The 24,738-nt window shown below is 45.0% G+C and overlaps 1 protein-coding gene across 1 annotated transcript; it reads left to right on the top strand.

Annotated features, from left to right (window-relative positions):
• The first annotated feature begins 691 nt into the window (after window positions 1-691).
• Window positions 692-24,548, top strand: LOC111953033 (dual specificity testis-specific protein kinase 2-like). Its single transcript, XM_023972121.2, has 10 exons — window positions 692-906; window positions 2,867-3,172; window positions 15,329-15,450; window positions 16,172-16,220; window positions 17,192-17,338; window positions 18,581-18,663; window positions 20,851-21,025; window positions 21,553-21,639; window positions 21,803-21,899; window positions 22,434-24,548. The coding sequence occupies exons 2-10, from the start codon at window positions 2,960-2,962 to the stop codon at window positions 23,600-23,602; spliced, it is 2,142 nt and encodes a 713-aa protein (XP_023827889.1). The 5' UTR covers window positions 692-906; window positions 2,867-2,959; the 3' UTR covers window positions 23,603-24,548.
• The last annotated feature ends 190 nt before the right edge of the window (window positions 24,549-24,738 follow it).

Raw genomic sequence — 24,738 nt, 5'->3', positions numbered from 1 at the left:
TCAGGGCTCTACGGACAATTTCTTCGACCTCATGGCTTAGTTTTTGCTCTGACATGCACTGTCAACTGTGGGACCTTATATAGACAGATATGTGCCTTTTCAAACCATGTCCAATCAATTGAATTTACCACAGGATGACTTCAATCAAGTTGTCGAAACATCTTAATGATGATCAATGGAAACAGGATGCACCTGAGCTCAATTTATTTTGAATCTCATAGCAAAGGGTAAATACTAAATACTTATTTCTGTTTTGTCTAAAAACCTGTTTTTGCTTTGTCATTATGGGGTATTTTGTGTAGATTGATAAGAGGAAAAAAATATTGTATCTATTTTAGAATAAGGCTGTAACGTAACAAAATGTGGAAAAGGTCCAAGGGTATGAATACATTCCGAATGCACTGTATCATAGTAATTTCAGTATCCCATATCTACATTTCCTATGTTACGTTTAGTCTATGAGACCAGTCTGTGATGTTCACAACTGAGGAAAATGTATAAATAGATGTCGAGTTGCACTTAAGGTACTGCAGGTAGACTATGCGTGCTATGTGTGTTTACCTTGAGTTTCTGAGATAGGTGAACATTGTTGTTAGTTTGAAAGCAGCCGCAGGTGAAGTTTTTGAAGGTGATGACCGTGATGACGCGTGGACCCGCCCAACTGCTTTTTCGCCAATAAGAAGCGACACTAAAAGTCGCACTGTTTTCTCAGTGCAGTGCAGAGCAGACCACGACAAACAGAGGCAACGGGACTTGAAACAGGGGACCGTGCAGGAGCGGGACGGTAGACAAGGCTGATTAATTAGAGAAATAAAAGGCACCGTAATCCAATACCACGGCCGGGTCAGGGCGCGAGAGGCAGAGGACACCGTTGGCTAGGCTACCTGTAGATTTGATCAAGGGCATGTAAGTCGCATCAATGCTTTAGTGCGGTCATGCATGCATGATTCCGTCCTAGAGCGTTTTTTTTTGCCATTATTTTCCACTTTGAAATAGTGTAGGCATAGGCTATATTTTTGTGTATATTTAGTTGTGTGAGAGAGTAGTGACAGACGAATCCAAAAACTAAGCCCAGCTCTGCATTTATAATTGATGACCTGCAGTCAAGCTGACAGTGGTCGAATAAAGTCTGTTACGAATGCGCTACTCTCTCGCTTTCTGTCTACCGAAAACATCAAACGTGCCCAAAGAACCTCTCTTCGTCCGTCCACCGGTTGTTTTCAACCTGAACATTTGCCTGTTTGTTTATGCAGCCTGTTATTCTTGTTTCTATTGAATGATCAATCAAGATCCATTTGAAAAGGCTACTGTTATGTGATTTGGTCAAGTTAGGCTATATAGCAGCTCTGTGTGTGCAAATTCTGTTCTACAATGAAGCGGCGATATCGCGCTGCTTTCATGACATGTATCAGGACAGACCAGCCATAGATAAGTAGGCTACACAAATAACAGCGGCGAACCACGGTAAACGGCCTCTTTTCTATTTTAAAGCCTAGTGGCTTCCTTCTGTCAGGGAGAAGCAGAGTCCAGGATCATTAAACAATACGCACGGGCATAGCCGCGGGAAATAGGGGTGCTAAGGGTGCTGTATCACCCCCTGAGAAATCATTATATATATATATATATATAGAGAGAGAGAGAAAAAAAAATCCACAAAAGTAGTGCACTGGGCCTTTTCCTGTATTAGCAGAATGATATAACCCTCTGTAGTGTAGGCAATTATTATTTATTTTTGTAGTTGGTCTTTTTCACAAAAGTAGTGCACTGGGCCTTTACTAGTCCTGTACTAGCTGACCATATAGAGCCCCACAGTGGAAGTGTCCTAATACGCATAAAACCTAGCGGTCTAACAGGGAAATGGTTCCAATAATTTTCCCACCATTCATTTTTCCAATAGGGTATATTATAAACACTTAAAATAAGGACTGTTTCGTGTAGGCTTAACCTGGAGTGATGTTTTGATAACCATTTAAATCTCTCTAGAACAAGGTGACTTATCAATAAAGTTGCCTCTATTTACTCTGTTTTGAAAACGCTAATTAGCGTCCAGGTAGACTTCATGCAAGACTACAAATCCCTGCAAGCTCCTGCACGTCATCTCTAGCTGACACTTTTGCTAATAGATATTGTGGCAATTTATTAATTACTACATTTAGCTAACATTAGCTAGTTAATCCAGAGATTCTTCACTTTGCCTCGATTCATCAGTTTCATCCAGATCATGGCATTTACAGTTCTTTATAATAGCCACATTAGCAGCTAATTGGCGTGTAATTTTTGGGGGGTAAATACATTGATAAGTCACCTTGTCCTAGAGAGATTTACAGTTATCAAAACGTCACGCCATGGTAAGCCTACACAAAACACAGCCCTTATTTTAAGTGTTTCTAAAATCCCCTATAGGAAAAATAGTGGGAAAACGATTGGAACCATTTCCTTGTTTGAACGCTAGGTTTTATGGGTATTATGACTCATACTGTGGTACGCTATAGCCGTTTGTAGCAGGAATTTATTTTGTTCCCCTCCCCAAACATCTTCCTGCGGCTATGCGCACGTGAAACCGGGTTTCAATTGGTAGAAAATGTGTGCCCTTTCCACTGCATAAGCAGACAGTAGGAAACTGAATTTTACTGAGGGAGAGAGAAGGGGGTGGATATATCTGCCTATATCTTTACAGCATGACGGAATCAAACACCGCGCACAAGCGATGTCGAATGCGCCAGGATTGATGGAAGTTGTGTAGGCTTAAGTTTCTAAAAGAAGAAATACACAAACTTGAAGACAGACAGCTGTTTTCTGTTAGCTTTAGAGATCGAGGGTACTTTGATCGTGAATTAATCTGTTTCTCCCTCGTTCTGATACTCAGTATCCAGTGTGAAGCTCAGCCATTTTACCGGATCCTCTCGCTTCTGCGGAGGACATGGGAAATGTAAACCGTGTTGGATTTTGAGCTGCGTGCATGTCCCGCCCCCCTTCGCATCCTGGGATAACTGAGATGGAGCGGGTCGAGATGGACCGGGACCAGGAGGCGGCGGAGCCACTCGTCCACGGGCCGAACCGAATCAGGCCCTCGTCCTACCGGGCTCTACGCAGCGCCGTGTCAAGCCTGGCCCGTATAGATGACTTCATCTGTGAGAAGATTGGCTCGGGCTTCTTCTCAGAAGTGTTCAAGGTAAGGTAAATTACATGTAAGAGTTTGAAGATCAGGGCCTGTCCTGTATTCTATTCACAAAGCGTCTCAAAGTAGAGGTGGGGCGGCAGGTAGCCCAGTGGTTAGAGCGTTGGTTTGGTTACAAGATCGAATCCCAGAGCTGACAAGGTAAAAATCTGTCGTTCTGCCCCTGAACAAGGCAGTTAACCCACTGTTCCTAGGCCGCCATTGAAAATAAGAATTTGTTCTTAACTGACTTGCCTAGTTAAATAAAATAAAAGTAGAGCTGATCTATGATCAGTTTTCACTTATAAATCATAATGAATATGATTAGCGATAGGCCTAGACAGAAAGGTCCCAAATCCTAGACTAACATTCTTATTTCTTATTCAGATCCTTTATTCTGAAATGCTTTGTGAATATTGGTCCAAAGTAGTTCAACTTGGCCTATTGACTTGTTTAAGGAGGTCTAGGCTTAGTGCTAAACAGTGTGGGATAGGATAGCCTTTGGACATCTGAGCATCCCTGGTGAGGTCATCATTGACACCAAGCATGAAACATGAATGACCATTGATGTTACCTGACGCCAGGTGTTTTTGTAGGCAAGTGATTAGTTGGCCTTTACTATACTCTCTATTGGCCTATACCCTTGTGGGGTTGTGTGTACGAAGGAGGCTTCAGTATAATTGGCCTCTTTGGAAGGACACTTTCCACAAAAGCTCTTTCTGAAATGAATGGCTTGTAGAAAACAAGCTTCTAAATACTGTACCTAACATTCAAGGTGCTAGATAAGGTAGGCTTGCGCATACAGTGCTGATGATGATGATGGATCATAATAGGGAAGATTATTTTGCCACTAGTGACCACAGCACCACATCGACCCCCACCAGAACCCAGTGACGGTGAAACACTGAATTTCCAATTCTCTTCCATGCTTTTCAATTAGGAAAATTTGGATTGAAATGGAATTGACCCCAAACCTATAGCCCACATTACAGGGAAGGGAACGGAGTGTGTTGGTGTGAAAATTATACCTGTTCCTGGATGGTAGGTCTACTGCACATGCAGAGGTAGATGGTAACCTTACTCTGTCTAAACAACATGAGTGGAAGTCAAGGGGGGTTCAGCCTGGGATGCATCCCAAATGGCACCCTCTTCTCTACACAGTGCACTACTATTGACCAGATTAGTGCACTACGTAGGGAAAAGTGCTATTTGGGACAGTCACGGACTAACCTTATTCCTGGTTCCTCTCCTGTTTCACTAAGCCTTATAATGTTCAGGTAGCCTATTGGTTAGAGCGTTGGGCCAATAACCGAAAGTTTGATGGTTTGAATTCCCGAGGTGAAAAATCTCCCAATGTGCCCTTGAGCAAGGCACTTCCCTCTAATTTGCTCCAGGGGCACTGTACTACTATGGCTGACTCTGAAACACATTCTACTGCACTTATCCAGTGAATGTGACAACAAAAACATCTTTGTCAAGTTTTTTCCATAACATTGGGCCAGGGGTTTTCCTTGACCTCTCTTTATAATAGGAGCATAGTAACACAACTGTCACAGTGCCCTTTGGATGTGCAGTTCACATGCAAATGATTTGGTCTTTGTAGGTGCTGGCTGTAAAGATGCCTCTCTTGATTTGAGTAATCTGCCCTTTGATAACTACGTATAAATGCAAACGTATTACTGCAGTGATAAAAACTACGAGTTCCAATCTAGCTGTTGTAAAGTTCAGATGACATGACCGTAATAGAGGCATAAATGAGCCTCGCAATAAATCTGCGAAGATAAACTGAAAATTATCGACACCGACCATATTGATCTCTTATCGCAGGCATTTTGCTGACATCATTCATTACGATAAGGTGCCTATACTAGAGAAATGTCAAGTTTGAAATTAAATCAGTTTGCTAATATGGGTGATTGTTAATGGGACAATTGATGGCTACAAAAACCAAACTACTAGTAGTAGTTCAAGGATAATAAAAAAAACTGTGGTGAACATTGTTTTAAATATATCGTTCTATTTATCGTTATCTGGCAATTTATCGCAATATACATTTTTGTCCATATAGCCCAGCTTTACCTCGCAACTCTGTATTGCATACCGTAAATTATCTTCTCTCCACTCTGTCCTTTGACATCTGCTTTATAACGCAGCATCTCTGTGGTCTAAAGGGACCAGGAGTTTTTTTGCTCAGTCACACACACACACACACACACACACACACACACACACACACACACACACACACACACTCTGAAGCATTGACTCTTAATAATTAAATATAAATGGAGCTCCACAAAGACACTTGGCACCCTGCCATCTCTAGTGTTACACTCTTGCTCTCTCACACTCTCCAGGCTCAGTTAATGCTTTCCTCATGGCACTCAGTCAGCCAGGCAGACATGTATACCTCCGCACTGCCATTGTGCAAGACAAGGAGGGGTGCGCGTGTCAAGACAAATCCTTCAGGTGCTGCTTTGTATCTTTTTTCTTTAATAATTTTCAAAGAACTGCAAGAGCGTGCTCCCTAGACCTGCCTGATTGCAGAACTGTAAGTGTTACTTCCTGTAGAGGCAGGAAGGATATTTTTTTTCTTCCCCCTCTTCAGATCTAACTGAAACAGAACTAGAATGTTCCATTCGAGTTATTCTAATTCTATGGGAAGGAGCACAGACCTACCTTAGGTGTCAAACCTGTCCTTCTCAAGGATGAAAGAATGGCGATTGAAAGATGAAGGGATGATGGGAATAGAAGATTGGTAGAGAGGATGAATGTTTTTGTTGTTTGTACTTTTACCCCATTTTCTCCCCAATTTCGTGATATCCAATTTGTAGTTAGTCTTGTCCCATCGCTGCAACTCCCCTACGGACTCGGGAGAAGCGAAGGTCGAGAGCCATGTATCCTCTGAAACACGACCTCGCCAAGCCGCACTGCTTCTTGACACACTGCTCGCTTAACCCGGAAGCCAGCCGCACCAATGTGTCGGAGGAAAAAACCGTACACCTGACGACTGACGTCAGCTTGCAGGTACCCGGCCCGCCACAAGGAGTCTCCTGGTCACGGGCCTGCTGTGACACCGCCTGGGATCGAACCCGGGTCTGTAGTGATGCCTCAAGCACTGTGATGCAGTGCCTTAGACCGCTGCACCACTCAGGAGGCCCCTAGAGAAAGGATAATACATACATATAGGTAGGAGGGAATATGAAGGTACATGTATTGAGCGATTTAAAGTAAGAGTTGTAGTGTTGAGTTGATCAAAGTAAGAGTTGTTGTAGTGTTGAGTTGATCATTGGAGGCTGCTGAGGAGAGGACGGCTCATAATAATGGCTGAAACAGAGCGAATGTATTTGATACCGTTCCACTGATTCCGTTCCAGCCATTAACACCAGCCCGTCCTCACCAAACTTCCTATGCTTGAGGTAACTGGGGTTGGAGTTTGTCATTAGTGGGATCAAATCAAAATTTATTTGTCGCATGCGCTGAATAGGTAGCCCTTACAGTGAAATGCTTGCTTACAAGCTCTTAACCAACAATGCAGTTTTAAGAAAAAAAAGTGTTAAAGTATTTACTAAATAAACTGAAGTAAACAATATATATATATTTTTTTAAATAAGAGCTAAAATAACAGTAATGAGGCTATATACAGGTGGTACCGGTAGTGTCCATGTGTCCCTTATGACTTGGTGGTAGAAGCTGAAGACTTTTGGACCTAGACTTGCTGCTTCGGTACCGTTTGGCGTGCAGCAGCAGAGGAAACAGTCTATGACTAGGGTGGCTGGAATTTTTGGGAAGTTTAGGGCCTTCCTCTTATTTTATTTTATTTCACCTTTATTTAACCAGGTAGGCTAGTTGAGAACAAGTTCTCATTTACAYCTGCGACCTGGCCAAGATAAAGCACAGCAGATTGACACATACAACAGCACAGTTGGTTAGGAGCCCGTGAAGCGGCAGCCATCTCCTCCGGCGCCATCAGACATCAGATCTGTGACTGATGGAGCTAGTTCTGAGTCATGTGGCGAAAAGTCACTCGGTCAATGAGTCATCACCCTAATGACGAGCACTAATTGACACTAAAGGCTTCCACAAGCCTCTGTTCGGCTGGCGCCTAGCCAAACTCACCTAGGTGAACCTAACCTAACCTTAAAAGGCCTTCACGTGAACGAGGGGAAAAAACGCTGTTTGTCACCGTTGCAAATATACGCTTTCTCAAACTAGTCAGATTAATTCTAAGGTAACTCCAGAAATGTCCTTTTAATTTTGACGTTTGTGCCGAGGAGATCTTAGTTGGGCAATTTTAGATCTAAGATGTTTGGTGCAGTATTTCGCAAGTGAAAAAAAATTGCATGAAAACCAGTCATCTATCATTTAATGATAACAAACACTTAATTGAATAATCCCTATTGTTGACCAATGACCGACAAAGGGGTGTAGACTTCGGCTACTGAAATTCGGCTAACAAAAACATCAATGTTGTCATAATATAGGCACAAACTGTTTCTGAGAAGCATGCGAACACCTTTAGGGCATACGCAGTCAGCAGGGGTGGGGTGTATTCATTAGTGCAAACCGTAGCAAAATGTTTTGCAACAAGAGTTTCTATTGGGCAAATTCAGATAGGTCCCTCTCTGTTTTATCCCGTTTTCTTGCATTTGGTTCCTAGTGAATACACCCCAGGAGAGTGGAAGATGACAACATGCAGTTCCCAGTGCATACTTCATACTGCGATCAAAAATGAAATAAACCAAACTAAAATAAAAAAAAATGAAATAATAGTAACTCTGAGACAAACGAAAAACCAAGGCACTCAATACTGGTTAATGATTTTCTAGTCATAGGAAAATATACACATGACAAATGTTAAATCAGAACGCTGTGTATGTGGGGTGTAATAAGGACAGTTGGTGAATAATAGGCATAACTAGTCTGTGTGTGTCAGTACCAAGCTGCTGCCAGCTGCTTTTGACATCAGGTGGAAACAGTGACGGCAAGAGCCACACACTGCTGTCAACAACATTCACAAAACAGTGGTGTGTGCGTGTCGATGTGTGTTCACACTTAGCTGGGTTTTGCTAGAACAACATGCAGACGTTTTCCATAGCTAAATGCTTCAAATGTCAACATAATCAGATAGTAAAAAAAAGAGAAGGATATACACTATATACAAAAGTATGTGGGCACCCCTTCAAATTAGTGGATTCGGCTATTTCAGCCACACCTATTTCAATCTCCGTAGACCAACATTGGCAGTAGAATGGCCTTACTGAAGAGCTCAGTGACATTCAATGTGGCACCGTCATAGGATGCCAACATGTCAGTTCGTCAACTTTCTGCCCTGCTAGAGCTGCCCCGGTCAACTAAGTGCTGTTATTGTGAAGTGGAAATGTCTGTGAGCAACGGCTCAGCTGTGAAGTGGTAAGCCACACAAGCTCACAGAACGAGACCGCAGAGTGCTGAAGTGCGTATCGCACAATAATCGTCTGTCCTCGGTTGCAACACTCACTACCGAGTTCCAAACTGCCTCTGGAAGCAACGTCAGCACAATAACTGTTCATCGGGAGCTTCATGAAATGGGTTACCATGGCCGAGCAGCGTCAAACAAGCCTAAGATCACAATGCGCAATGCCAAGCATCGGCTGGCGTGGTGTAAAGCTCGCCGCCATTGGACTCTGGAACAGTGGAAACGCATTCTCTAGAGTGATGAATCACTCACCATCTGGCAGTCCAACGGACTAATCTGGGTTTGGCGGATGCCAGGAGAACACTACCTGCCACAATGCATAGTGCCAACTGTAAAGGTTGGTGGAGGAGGAATAATGGTATGGGGCTGTGTTTCAAGGTTCGGGCTAGGCCCCTTAGTTCCAGTGAAGGGAACAGCATACAATGACATTCTAGATGATTCTGTGCTTCCAACTTTGTGGCAACAGTTTGTGGAAGGCCCTTTTCCTGTTTCAGCCTGACAATGCCCCCGTGCGCAAAGGGAGGTCCATACAGAAATGTTTTGTCGATCGGTATGGAAGAACTTGACTGGCCTGCACAGAACCCTGACCTCAACCATCAACCACCTTTGGGATGAATTGGAATGCCTACTGCGAGCCAGGCCTAATCGCCCAACATCAGTGCCCGACCTCACTAATGCCTTGTGGCTGAATGGACGCAAGTCCCCGCAACGTTCCAACATCTAGGTGATTTTGGAATGAGATGTTCGACGAGCAGGTGTCCACATACCTTTGGTCATGTAGTGTATTTCAAATTGAACTCTGCTTTTCATTTACCACCACAGATTGATCTACAACATGATTGTGTTATAATTCATTCTTATCAATATATTGGCCTATTTATTGTATTGCATCAGTCACTTTGCAAGCCTGCTGAGTGGTAGTTTCTGTGTGATGTGTGTTTGTAGCTTCTTGCTGAGTCTCTCTCTCTTTCTCTCGTGTCCCTCTCACTCACACTTTCTTTCTACGCAGGAGGAGAAGGATGATGCTTGGTCTGTCAGTCTGGTTAAAATCACTGCTGCATTTGCACAGAGGAGATTAGTGTGTGTGTGTGATTGACAGCCTGGATTAAGCGCTGATGGGCAATGCTCTCCTCTAGGGTCCTGTTGTCCCAGCTGAACCGAAGTTTGTCAGAGGAGAATAGACAGGTTCTGGGAAGTCTACCCTTTTGGAAAAGCGCAACAACAATACTGAGGAACTACTCCGTAAACTGACTTTTGCACATGCACGCGCATGCAAGCACTCACACACTAACACACAGGCACACACACCCACACAGATCCATCATCGACTGTCACTCGTGTTTGTGATCTGTTACAGTAAGTGAGCATTACAAGTCAGTAAGTCTGTGTTTATTGGCTGAGGATCTGCGATTAGAAGGAAGGGGGGAGGTGGCGACGACTGGGAGGTTGTGGGGTTAGGAGAGGAGGAGGAGACGACTGTGGTGGAGGAGGGGTGGTATGGGCTGACACTACCAGTTTTGACTTGAAGCTCCCATTCAGGGGCTTGGCTAGCACAGCACTTTCCCTGCTTCATTGTCTCTCTCCTCCTACCTTTCCTTTCCAGTCAGGACTTGCTCTCCTGTCAATCAAGATGTGTCTGTCTGGGGCTGTCTGTCTGGGGCTGTCTGTCTGGGGCTGTCTGTCTGGGGCTGTCTGTCTGGGGCTGTCTCTGGGGCTGTCTGTGTATTCCCTTTTTGTTTCCACATGAGCTCACATGTTGTTATAGACTATATACACGTGCACATAATTTGTATTTAAACACTTTGTTGTTGTACTTTTACCCCTTTTTTGTCCAAATTTCATGATATCCAGTTGGTAGTTAGTCTTTCCCCATCGTTTCAACTTCCCTACGGACTCGGGAGAGGCGAAAATACTTGGTATTGAAATGCATGTGCACATACTTGGTAATTTAAATTTAAATGCATTGTGGAAATTCTTATACAGGGTCACTCGAAGTTGATCATTGTATATTATCAGCGTGCTGGAGAGGTTCCATCCAACTCAATGCACTGTAGTACACATGTCAATCAGGAGCTCTGCTGGGGCAGTCCCAGCAGTTGTCTTATATACGGCTATACACAGACAAGTTATATTTGCATTAATTAATCAATCATTACAGTTTTGTTTCATTCATGTGACCGACCAATACTGGTTCATAACATGTGACAGACCAATACCTCACTAGGCTTCTTCTCTCTAAGCTGAGACCTTGAAACTGCGATATCTTTCGTTCTCAAAACAAGGTCTGGGCATACTGCCAAATTGCAGCTACTGATAGTGAGGATTTGTTCAGTCAGCCACTTGCATGAATACAGAAATTGGTTTATAGAACAGCACATGAATTGAACACAGAAATTAGTTATCAGAAAAGCACAAACATTACAATTCCCATTACAACATATTTGGTGTGGTTTAAATGCATGTAGCACATACACTACCATTCAAAAGTTTGGGGTCACTTAATAAAAAAAGTCATTTTTTTTTAAGAAAATCAACTTTTTTTTGTTCATTTTTAAATAACATCAAATTGATCAGAAATACAGTGTAGACATTGTTAATGTTGTAAATGACTATTGTAGCTGGAAACGGCAGATTTTTTAATGGAATATCTACATAGACGTACAGAGGTCCGTTTATCAGCAACCATCCCTCCTGTGTAATGAATGTATTGGAATTGACTGATTTCCTTATGAACTAACTCGGTAAAATCCTTGAAATAGTTGCGTTTTATTTTTGATCAGAATACTTTGCCGTTCTTGACATTTTCCTTGCTCTGTGTGTGTGTGTTTACAAGCCCCGTGTCCCCACATGTTATGTAGGGTGTAAAGAGCTTGTTATACCCGCTACGCCCCTCCCTCAGCTCTCTGGCCCCTCCCTCAGCAGTACAGTGTAGGTAAGTAAACAGGCCAGGGATGTGTTAATTTGGCTCAAACTGGCGTGTGTGACTACCTGGACTTGGCCAACAAGAAATGGTTGTTTTTGTTTTTCGTTGCGCAATGCTTTGCTATGTGGTCTAGGGAGTTGTGGAGGTGTGACTGTGTAGGGGGACCGGGACTGGTAGTAAGCCCAGAGAGAGGTGGGAAGGGTGGAGGAGCAGCGGGATTATTATTWTTTTTTTTACAATGATGCAGAAAAGCGGGGGAGAGAGCTTCTTTTGATGTCCTGGAGCTGCATGCTCTTACTTGTTCCTGCAAGGCCTGCCACAGACACCGAGCGAGAGAGGTGCAGTGCTGTCATAGCATGAGAGACAGGAGTCTTAGGGTGTATGTTTTTGCGTGTATACACAATTTGCACACGTGCGATGCTCAGTACTGATGTTGTGTAACACACTAAATGGTTTACCATTTAGGTAGGTAAGGAGTGTATCTGTGTATCACGTCCTGGTCTAGAGAGTCTAGACACTGGGTCATGTTCTATTTAGAGGCTCCACAGGAAGACAGTCAGTCGGGACCTCCCTGCCTGTTATGATGGACCTGTTCTTAGCTAGCAGCCCCACATGTATTCCCTGGGCTCCCGAGGAGCGCAGCAGTCTATGGCACTGCTTCTCAGTGCTAGGGGCGTCATTACAGACCCTGGTTCGATTCCAGGCTGTATCACAACCGGCCGTGATTTGGAGTACTATAGGGCGGCGCACAATTTGGCCCAGCGTTGTCAGGGTTTGTCCAGGGTAGGCAGTCATTGTAAATAAGCATTTGTTCTTAACTGACTTGCCTAGTGAAATAAAACATCTCTAAGTCACCAAGAAAATAAAGCTTTTAGTCAAAACAGAACCAAAGAGAGCGTATGCATGCAAGTCATTTCTAAATGCTGTCTGTTCAGCCACACATTTTTCTCTTGGTCTGTGTTTCTCTCCAGTGTGATTAGAGGTCACCATAACTCAGAGCCTCTCATCAGCCAATGACCGACAGCCCTGCACATGTCCACTGATGCCCCTGGCCTTTTATCTGCTAAATACCAGCACTTCGCATGCAAGTGTGTGTGTCTGAGTCAGATTRATTGGGCGTCTCCGTGTTCCCGTCACTGGAATGCTGATATCACACATGCTCACTGTTTACCTGTGATTATGGCGCTCTGACACACACACACCTGAGGTAGACTCTCACACCACGTTGCCATGGTACTCCTATTTTAGCTTGTGGCTTCTGGACACATTCCTATAAACATGATTACTGAGCACTTGTTTATTTGAGCTGAAATTCTGCATGAGGATGGGACTAAACGGTTAGCCCAGACAGACCGTACAGCCTTACCTAATACAGTTCAGTTCTGCTGGTTCAGCATTTGGCTCATGTCTGCATTATGTGTGCGCCTATTTGTGTGAGTGCGTGTGTGTGCGCGTCTTTGTGTGAGGGAGCCACTGTCCTGTTCTACTGGCCTGTAAATCTACTGATGTCGTTAAATCCTGTAGAGATGTTATAAATCAGATGGGGGGGGGGAATAAACCATAGAGCTAATCTTCATTGTACAATGCATAGCTCTTACTGTTAGTGCGTGCGAGCCAGCGGAGTAGGGGTGAAACGGTGTGTGTGGGAGGGAGAAAGTGTGTTCTTCAGTCTCTCGAGTCCTTTCACTCCTCTCTTTTATCTGTCTCGGTCTGCCTGAAGGGATAGACTGCAGCGGATGGACCAAATCGAGATCGGGTGTGTTCAAGCAGRAAACCTAAAGTCGACGAGTGACGTCGGGGGAGGTGCATCTCTGACAGCCGAAAGTCGGACACTCTAGTGGTTTTCCAACCGCAAGGCTCCGATCAACATGGCTGCCGTTGTTTTTATAACTTTCTTCCGTATAAGTGTCAAACTGCTCTATACCCTGATATCACACACTCAGAAACGGAAAGCATAACGTGTGTACAATAATTCACTGGTTAGAGGTCTCATCACTTTCATTTGTATCCCCTGTAGTTCCAGAATCGCTTAAGTTTGTTCCCGTTTCAGTCATATCTTTGGCCATGTTCGTGTGGGTCAAACAAAAACACCCTAATATGTTGACAAATAGTGCCTCCCGCAATACAGTTAGTGAGAAGCACCTGCAGTGACTTGAAGGCAACTTCATTAAAAACGGCATGACCTTGGATCACATGATTTTTGTGAAGTTCGTGCATTAGTCGCAAGTCAGACACTTTTTATRCCCATAATGCAACACACTTTGAAAGGCGTGAGTGGCCAATGATGGTCAACGTCTTGACGAAAGTGATCCGCTTGACTGCGACCGTTGACTGCACACTGTAAGTATGGTAGTACTGCAGCCTTGAATTAAGAGGCCTGACGTGTGTTTTGTTTTTCTGTCTGGTCTGCTGGCCAACTCCTATCCAGGCCACTGTCACATTGACGATGTCGCCATACTCTTGCAGAATTTTCACTTGTGATTTACCTCTGTGTTTTACCCAAAAGGCTCAGACTTCTGTTTCCATCTACGCGGGCCGGCACCCGTGTCTGACTGGGCCATGGCTCTGGCGGATCTGCTCTCACTTGGGGCCAAAGCAAGGCCCCGGGTACTTTTCAGCTTGCATTTACATCATGGCTAACTGAACTTTAACACCTTCTCACAAAGCAACAGTCTTGAATGATGCAGAGGTTGTTGATTCTGCTTGCCACAAGTCTTAAGGGTCACACTCCTGATGGAAACACAATGACACTAGAGTTGACATTAACATGAAACACTGGTGACACATGTGTMGGTAAAGGCGTCCGCATGCCGAACTCTGCTAAGCGACCCGGACGAGTGTGCTCGCATCCTCCCTTAAAAGACCTTTGCTTGAAAAAAGCGGCAATAGTATGGTTTGTCCATTTTGAGACGCTGTGGTCAGAATAAACTTCATCCAAAAACTCAAATCTGTAATTAAGTTGGTGTTTTTGCCGAGGAGATCTTAGTCGAGCAATTTTACATCTAAGTTGTTTGGTGTAGTATTTCTGAATGAATTTATTGTTGCAAGAAAACGAGTCGTCTCTCGTTGAATGACAGACTTCATTGAAGAATCCCTACTGATGACCAATCACCGAAGGGGCGTAGACTTCGGCTAACAATTTTAGGCTTGCCTCAAGAAAAAAGTGTGCCCGAACAACTGAAAAAACCCTTACAGAAGACTAAAACAAACAAAAATTCACAAAATCTCGTCATAATATGCACCAACTCTTCCGAACTGTTTCTGCTGGGAAGCATGCAGACCCCCTCTTTGAACACTCGCTGTCTTCCGCGCGCTCTCTTTCGCTCAGGCACTCGCACTACCAAATGTAACACACAAATTCCCACATACTGACAAACATGACAGTAACACTTACAGTACTAAGTGGATTGTTTTTGTGGACTGTTAGAGTACTTAGTGGTTGTCTATATGGTTTATTAGTTAGACGGGCAGGAGTCAAAGCCTCTCAGAACTCACATATAGGGGATAAGACAACACATCACCATGGTGACCACCAGACACTCACCAACAGCTTAGCCAGAGTAGAGCCATATAGTKCTGACTCTAGAACACAGGCCAAGACACCAGAACAGTTGGGTGGAAATGCATACTAGAACTGGGAACCGAAGATCCAATTTACGAGTTCACATTTTCAGTTCTCGTAACTACAGTCTCTGCTGCCCGATGTCAAATGGTGTGTCGAACTTAACTGTGTCATATCTTCTGAGGTCTGACCCTAGTGATGGTTCCCCCCTCCTGTCTCTCTGTGTAGGTGCAGCACCGTATCAGTGGCCAGGTGATGGCGCTGAAGATGAACACCATGGCCAGTAACCGAGCGAACATGCTGAGGGAGGTCCAACTGATGAACCGCCTGTCTCACCCCAACATACTCCGGTCTGTCCATCTTTGGACTTGTATTAAAACACACACTTTCTTTCCATATGAAAGCTTTAGTCAACAGGGCAAATCCTCAGTATACACATTTGAGCCATGCAGTTATAACACATTGTAAAACTTGTCATGAGAGACTCATATTACCTGTTTTTGAAATTGAAGAGTATCTGGTAACACCTTTTTATATACCGGCGCTGTTGAATGGAATAAACTACCATAGCAACTCAAAGCATGTTTGTTTTTTCATGTCTGCATGTAGTGCTCTAAACCAGGGGTACTCAATTCTTCCCCTACAAGGTCCGGAGCCTGCTGGTTTTCCGTTTTACCTGATAATTAATTGCACACACCTGGTGTCCCAGGTGTAAATCAGTTCCTGATTTAGAGGGAAACAATGAAAACATTTAGTGGAACTGGATTTGAGGTCTAGAGTTGCGTTTGAGGGCTCTAGACAATGGCAATGTGGTCCTTTTTTATTTGTTCTGCGTTATCTGTATAACCAAAGTATGGCTAGTAGGCTAGATCAACTGTGTAGCATAGAGGCTTAGTATGTTTAAGTTTTTAACCATTTATTTAAGAGGAACACAATGGAAATGCGTTTACAAACTTTTTTTGTCATCTGAATGTAAATGCATTATCCACATTTGGTTGTATTGCGTTTTTAAATTGTCTAATAAATCTATCCTAGCTAGTTTTCTAATTGTCTTCCTCTCTCCTGTCTCAGGTTTGTAGGGGTGTGTGTTAATGAGGGACAACTCCATGCATTGACAGAGGTAAGATGTCTCTTTAAACTCCGGTAGACTGAATAGGATCTAGAGAACACTGGACAGATTGAACTATACAAAACAAAAATATAAACGCAATGGTTGTATTGAGTTACAGTTCATATAAGGACGTCAGGCCCACCCACTGAGAAGCCAGGCCCAGCCAATCAGAATTATATTTTTTCCTCCACAAAATGGCTTTATTACAGACAGAAATACTCCACAGTTTCGTCAGCTGTCTGGGTGGTTGGTCTCAGACTATCCCGCATGTGAAAAAGCTGGATGTGGAGGTCCTAGGCTGGCGTGGTTACACGGTTGGACGTACTGCCAAATTCTCTAAAATGACTTTGGAGGCGGCTTATGGTAGAGAATGTTCTTTTCTCTGTCAACCGCTCTGGTGGACATTCCTGCAGCCAGCATGCCAATTGCACACTCCCTCAACTTGAGACATCTGTGGATTTGTGTTGTGTGACACAACTGCACATTTTAGAGGCCTTTTATTGTCCCCAGCACAAGGTGCACCTGTGTCATGACTGCTGCTTAATCAGCTTCTTGATATGCCATGTCTGTCATGTGGATGGGTTATCTTGGCAAAGGAGACATGCTCACTAACATGGATGTAAACAAATTTGTGCACAACATGTGAGAGAAATAAGCTTTTTGTGCGTATGGAAGATTTCTGAGATTTTATTTCAGCTCATGAAACAATGGACCAACACTTTACTTGTTCTGTTTATATTTTTGTTCAGTATACTTGAACACTGACGGTTCACTTCTGTATGGTTAGGCTGAGGAAAATCTGAAGTAGAGGCAATCATTTGATTGACGGGTGCCATTGTCATGGCTACCAGACAGCGACCTGTTTCTCTCTTCCAAAATAGAGTTGATCTCAGTTGAGAATAACCTGTATAAATCAAGGTTAAGGGAACCTGTCATTTGATTGACACTTGGTTGCGTGTGGTTGTCATGGTTACTTCCAGTACATCAACGGGGGTAACCTGGAGCAGCTGTTGGACAGTGACCGGTACCTGTCGTGGTCAGTCAGGATGGGCCTGTCTCTAGACATCGCTAGGGGCCTGCAGTACCTCCACACCAAAGGCATCTTCCATAGAGACCTCACCTCCAAGGTAGGAAGCACGCATATAAACACACACACGTAGGAACACACACATCTGGTCATTGTACATACTTCAAATGTTATTTGTTGCATGCGCCAAATACAACCGGTGTAGACCTTACCGTGAACTGCTTACTTACAAGCCCTTGACCAACAATGCAGTTCAAGAAGAGTTAAGAAAATAGTTACTAWATAAAGTAAAAAATAATAAAAAGTAACACAATAAAATAACGAGGCTATATACAGGGGGTACCGGTARCGAGTCAATGTGCAGGGGTACAGGTTAGTCGAGGTAACTTGTACATGTAGGTAGGGGTAAAGTGACTATGCACAGATAATACAGTGTATAGCAGCAGTGTAAAAACAAATGGAGGGGGTGGGTGTCAATGTAAATGGCCCGGGAGGCCATTTGATTAATTGTTCAGCAGTCTTATGGTTTGGAGTTAGAAGCTGTCAAGGAGCCTTTTGGTCCTAGGCTTGGCGCGCCGGTACCGCTTGCCGTGCGGTAGCAGAGAGAACGGTCTGACTGGAGTCTTTGACAATTGGATGGCAGGAAGCTTGGCCCCAGTGATGCACTGGGCCATATGCACTACCCTCTGTAGCGCCTTGAGGTCAGATGCCGAGCAGTTGCCATACCAGGCGGTGATGCAGCCAGTTAGGATGCTCTCGATGGTGCAGCTGTAAAACTTTTTGAGGATCTGAGGACCCATGCCAAATCTTTTCAGTCTCCTGCGGGGGAAAAGGGGTTGTCGTGCCCTCTTCATGACTATCTAGGTGTATTTCGTTGGTGATGTGGTCACCAAGGAGCTTAACTCTCGACCCGCTCCACTACAGCCCCGTCAATGTGAATGGGGGGCTGTTCAGCCCGCCTTTTCCTGTAGTCCACGATCGTCTCGTTTGTCTTGCTCATATTGAGGGAGAGGTTGTTGTCATGGCATCACACTGCCAGGTCTCTGACCTCCTCCCTATAAGCTGTCTCATCGTTGGGCACGCAGCAAGCCACACATACATACACACTCCATAAAACACAATAGTGCATACTCAAGTACACAGTTATCTATTATAATAAATCGATTTACCAGGGTCCATATTCATAAAGCTTCTGAGTGCTGATCTAGGATCGTTTTAGCCTTCTGGATCGTAATGAATAAAATGATATGGACAGGAGGGACCCGATCCTAGATCATCCTATTCTGAGACGCTTTGTGAATACGGGCCCTGACCTCTGTCTTCCTGGTTGTCTGTCCTGCAGAACTGCCTGGTGCGTTGGGAGAGTGGCCAGTGTACGGCTGTGGTGGGGGACTTGGGCCTGGCAGAGAAAATACCAGAGTACAGGTCAGTTGAGTCCATATATCATCCATCTATCAGCATGCACTGATTTAGATAACACACTTGAATGGCTGCTCCCTCTCGCTCTCTCTCGCTCCATCTCAATAGCTCGTTAGCTCTCGCCTGCTCTCGCTCGCTCTCTCTTTTGCTTTCTCCATCCATCCATCCCTCTCTCTCATTCACTCAGCCAGTATTTTATGTTAGGTTTAGCTCTAGTGTTATTGCGCTTCCATCAGGAGTATTGTAGACACAGCTCTACCGTTAGGATCAGCTTCCTCTTCCCCAATCCTAACCATTATGTGTACAGGAAAAACACACAACACTGACCTTAGATCAGTGTCTTAGGAGGCCATTCATCCCACTGAAGCGCAGTCCGATTTTCGAAAGACTGCGAGACTCTTTAGCCTGAAGAAGTTGCGCTTTACCCGCTGCATCGAACGGTGCGATTAAGCCCCTGTTTCAGGGGCGAAGGACTGTTTCTAGCGGCGTTCGTTCACACCCAACCCCAGTTTGTTAATGATGCTGACATTTACGCCTCGTATTTTATGAGTCGCTTCAGCCTGCGTTGAACACAGATTGCCAGCGCGTGTTTTTTAAACCTTTCAGCTTCTCCTTGATGACGGGAGTTAATGTCCTGGTGGCTATAGCTCATATTAGGTACAGATCCAGGAGCAGCTTACGCTCCCTCAATCCTAACCTGAACTATTAGGGCTAAAACACAGAAACTGACCTTGGCTCAAACACTCTTACCCTGCTGGCCTCTTCGCTGTGGTAAATGGGTCTGTATCCTGTGTCTGATGGGAGGCAGCTGTTGCGTTAAACAGAGACCGCGTGTGTGTGTGTGTGTGTGTGTGTCGTTTCCGCTCACTCTGTTTGTCTTATGGTCACCCCAGTGTTTACCTTGTGTTTTTGCGTATGTACAGGCTCTTTGTTTTGGTACCCCACAACAAGTTCTTGTGTACCGTGCATGCTTTTAGGTGTGAGTAAATTGATTTGACAGTGGAACACGTTAGTATTTGGCACCAGTGAATGTCTGCTGTGTGTTGACTGGACTTCCTCTATTGCAGCGTTTATTAACACGCATACACTTGTCAGAGTTTTTTTGTTGTTGTGTTGCCTTTATACATATTGTGTGTGTGTGTGAGCTCTGCCTCCGAGAGAGAGCGGGCGAGAGACACAGATGGAGTTCAGGAAAGCTTTCCAAATAAGGTCAAACTATTCCAGCACACTCTTTCTCTCTCCTCTTTCTTTCTCCCTCTCCACCTCTCTCTCTCCCGTCCTCTAACACCGCCTCACCGGCGACTCTCCCTCCCTCCCTCTTCCACATCCCCAAATGGTGTTTACACTGGGAGCTACGAATGTCTGTCTGCATTCCTCTCCTCTCTCTCCTCTATCGCTCCCTCTTTCTTTCTCAGCTCCCATAACTTCCCTTACTATGATGATGGGGGGGGGGGGGGGGGGATATTGATAGTTACATTTTGCTAAATAATTTGGGAAGATATTATATTGTTATTTGACTCCAAGTATTGATTAGTAAACATTTGCTGCTGTAGGTAGAGTTGGCGCTGTAAACCCGGTATTTTTCTTCCCATAGCTTATTCTCCATCTTTTTTTAAATTGTGAGACAATGTTTTCAGCGCTTTAAAAAAAAAAGTGTTTCCCTGACTGATCAGAACTTGTTTTCTCATGCTCTCTCGTCTTTCTGAAGCAGACATATGGTGAGCAATATGTTTGGAACATCGAATCGCACTATCGAGTCGCAATCCATATAGAATCGTGAGAAACGCAATACATATCGTGTCGGCACCAAAGTATCGTGATAATATCGTATTGTGAGGTCCCTGGCAATTCCCAGCCCAATCTATTTCTGCAATATCATGGTTCACAGTGAGATAGAAATAGCAGAGAGGAAGTGACTGCCAGCAGGATGTGTCTGCCCGTTTTTGCCATATATATATATATATACACACTAGTTTTACCCCATATGGTTAATGAACTAGAGCATGATGATGCTAGTTCCAGTCTTGTTGGTTTGTCAGTCTCACTTGCTGTTCTCTGTGTGAGCTGTAGTGCCTGTATTAATGACTCCGGGTGGAACTTTCCCCTAGGTAGGATACAGGTCTAGGATCAGCTTCCCCAATCCTAACCTTAACGTCATTGCCTGTCATAATGCCCCGTTCCTGTCTTCCTCAGTGAGGGGGCAGACCAGCAGCCCTTGGCCGTAGTGGGTTCCCCCTACTGGATGGCTCCAGAAGTGCTGCGAGGAGAGATCTACAACGAAAAGGTGGACGTATTTGCGTACGGCATCATCTTGTGTGAGGTCATCGCTAGGATACAGGCTGACCCTGACTTCCTCCCACGCACAGAGGTATGTTCATCACACTCAACATGCACACACACACACACACACACACACACTACCTCACACACACACACACACTACCTCACACACACAATCAGTTTTCCCAATATTATTGTGTGGTGTAGACTTTGTTAAAACGTTTCCCTCTTCTGCCCATTGTATGTAACTGCAGTATAAAAGCCTCTCGGGCAGTAAGTCGCAGTACTTTCATTGAAGTCTCTGCTACCATTGTCTCTATTCTATTGTGCAAATGAGTGACTTTGTGTCTCCCTATGGATCTGTTTCAACACTACCTCACACACACAATCAGTTTTCCCAATATTATTGTGTGGTGTAGACTTTGTTAAAACGTTTCCCTCTTCTGCCCATTGTATGTAACTGCAGTATAAAAGCCTCTCGGGCAGTAAGTCGCAGTACTTTCATTGAAGTCTCTGCTACCATTGTCTCTATTCTATTGTGCAAATGAGTGACTTTGTGTCTCCCTATGGATCTGTTTCACTGAGAGAGGTGTGTGATGCTCTGTCTGTCTGTAGGACTTTGGTCTGGACGTCGAGACGTTCCAGCACATGGTGGGAGACTGTCCACCTGCCTTCCTGAGCCTGGCTGTCACCTGCTGCAATGTAACGCGCACAAATCCTCTTATACCTTTTCTCGCTCTCTCTTTCCCCTRCTATCGTTTCGCCTTATTCCTTCTCCTGCGTACTGTGACTTTTGAGGAACGGACTTTTTTTCCCCGTCTCTTTCGCTCATCTAACGCTCCGTCCGTCCATCTCTCTCTCGCAGATGGATCCAAAGCGCCGTCCGTCGTTCTCAGAGATTGTAACGGAGTTGCAGAGGAGAGAGACCGAGAGGACGCAGAAAGACGAAGCTGCACTAAAGGGTGTGTGTGTGTGTGGGTGTGGGGGGGGGGTTAAAGAACACCGGGAGGTCTTAGGTAGTCGGGGGGGTTCTACGAACAGCAAATGCTATATCTATCAGCACTGTGTATTCAGACAGGCATCATTAAAACTTTTGGAATTGAGCTGAGGCAGCTGGTTATATGGGGTGGTATCCTGGGGATATTCTGCTGGAAAGATGGATAGATTAGGGGTGTGCAGATAGCTTGACGGGTAAGAGCGTTGGACCAGTAACTGAAAGGTCGCAGGTTCGAATCCCCGAGCTGGTAAGGTGGAAAATCCCCCAACTGCTCCCCGGGCACCGATGATGTCGATTTTAAGGCAGCCCCCCTGCACCTTTTTGATTCAGAGGGGTTGGGTTAAATGCGGAAGACACATTTCAGTTGAACGCCTTGTTGTCAAACTGACTAGGTTTCCCCTTTCCCAAGATTTGAATGTTGTATGTTTTTTCTCAGGCTTACAGTCTCAGCAGATTGCCAGCCGTGTATTATTCTTATTGAATCTGTCTCCGTCTCCAGATCTCGGCCCACTGAGGAGGCGCTTCCTCTGTCTCCCCGGCGACCCTCGCCTCTGCCGCAGCAAATCAGACGTGCTCCCTCCGGCCGTGCTCCCCACTCTGGCGCCTCCCACCCGTGTCAACCCCTTCTCCCTGCGAGAGGACCTAAAAGGAGGCAAGATCAAACTGTTCGACACGCCCAGCAAGTCATTCATCTCTTTAACGTTCACCTTACCCAAACCCCCGGATCCTTGTACCTCGCCCTCAGACAGAGAGGGGGGTACCCCCCGAGGAAGGCTCCACAGACGCTGCTTATCCCTTCCTTGCACCCCCCCACCAGATCTCCTGCCCCCCACCACCAAAGACGATACCACAGAAAAAACGGGAGTGTTGCCAACTGATCTAGACACTGAGAATGATGAGGGGAATGTAGAGAAGGAGATAGAGGAGCGGGGAATCGTGAAAGAGAGATTTACCTTTGAGTCGAATGAGTTCGTAGACGAGGAGGTGGTGGAGAGGAGGAAGAGCAGCGAGGGCCTCACGGGCGATGACTCAGGGCTTCCTCTCGATCCAGAACTGCTGTCATTGGACCAGCTGAGCGAGGAAAAGGAAACTGACCAGGAAGTGGAACCTATGGATTGCACCAGCTCCCCTGACACTCTAGATGGCACTCTCCCTCCACTCTCTTCTTTCCCAACTCTTCCACCTTATTCCAAACCCTCCCCACCCACCTCCACCACATTCACCAACGGCTGGGGTAATGTTCCCCCCGTCTTCAATGGTCCTCTCTGCCTGCCCCCCCTCCCCACCCCTCCCATGGACAACAACAATAGCACCACGGTTGTCATTAGTCGGCCTCTGGGATGGCGGGGCACCAACCAGAACCACTCACCTCCTGGTAGGCCCATTGGGGGCTCTCCCTCGCTGTTCGGGTCCGGTAATGGTTCTGGTCCTTCTCTGGAGCAGGAGGAGATGATCTCGTGTCCCGGTTGCTGTCTGGTGGGTTTCCGGTTCCCCTCTCTGTGTTTCCGCACGCCCCCTCGCCGGAACCCCTATAAGAACCTGAACAGGAACGGGGACAGTACTGGGGTCACCCGAGGGCTGCTCTATAAAGGGCCTAAAGGGATACCGCCCTCRCCTACCAACCCCGAGCCTGGCCCTGGTCTAGCCCTGCCTGTGGCTCAGACATAGAGATAAAGAATGCCCTAACCACAGATCTAGGATCAGATTACCCAACCCCATTAGTCTAACCTTATTTCTTAGGAGGGAGCGACTGGAAACTGACCTTGGATCAGTGCCTATGGGCTACTTCATTCCATTCTTACATATAGATGGTTACATAGCTGCTGGTGGGAAGGCACTGCTGTGCTGGTGGTCTGAGTGGTGGGTCGCCCTCTGCTGGACTGAGGCGGTATTGTTAATGCTGTACTGTATAATCCAGTATCACGCTATACTGATAAGGGGAGTGAGCTGAGATCTCACAGATCCCTACAGTGGATGAAGGCTGGTAAACTGACTGATTTTAATAAAGAAGCAATGACAATACTTTCCCTCAGCATGACAGCACTTGTATTGGTCAGAGCCATATTTAAATGTAAGCTAAACATGGCTTTGGTATTGGACCAATCCCATGGGATATGTATTTTATGATATCCTTCTATGCTGTGGTCCATGGCTCCTTTTCTGACAGTCACAGTTGTAAGTACTATTTTTGAATGGTGGTGGTGTTGCTACGATGACGAATGTTATGGAATAGTGTTACTTATGAGATGTTGTGAAATATGAATGTTATTATTTAGATGTTTGATGCTGTCTGAACGGTCGAAGGCTCAGCAAGTTTGCCTTGTGTTCAGGCTGCTGCACAGCTGTACGGTGCAACCTGGAGAGGCTACGTACGAACAGGGCAATGAAAGGTGTGTGTGATCCGTACACTGTCCTGTTGACTGATATCTTGCTGTGTGATCTCTTTTACGGCCCTCGTGGTCCTCGGGACAAAGCACTTATTATTAAGGTTTTTATTTTATGACTTTTTGTTTTATTATTTTTTGCGAATGAATGGTCAAAGACCTGGTTCAACAAAGAGATGTACAGATTCATATTATTTAAAAATGGCATTGAATAAAACCATCGAATGGGACGACTGTCTCCTTTTTCTCTAGCTCTATTCACGTGCCATGAATAACTAGGAAGCATCAAGTAGTAGTAACTTTGAAAATAGTGACTCAAGACTATGTACTTGAATATATATATATCTACAAAGCTTGCAAGGTGGTTCTTTTCCCTCTGTTTCCTGTCTCACTTGTCTTTGAGCTTCAGACCATTTCCTC

Source organism: Salvelinus sp. IW2-2015, linkage group LG3 (assembly GCF_002910315.2).
Source record: "Salvelinus sp. IW2-2015 linkage group LG3, ASM291031v2, whole genome shotgun sequence".
NCBI classification, from domain to species: domain Eukaryota; kingdom Metazoa; phylum Chordata; class Actinopteri; order Salmoniformes; family Salmonidae; genus Salvelinus; species Salvelinus sp. IW2-2015.
The sequence above is the reverse complement of the archived record's forward strand: the minus strand, read 5'-3'. Positions and strand labels throughout refer to the sequence as shown.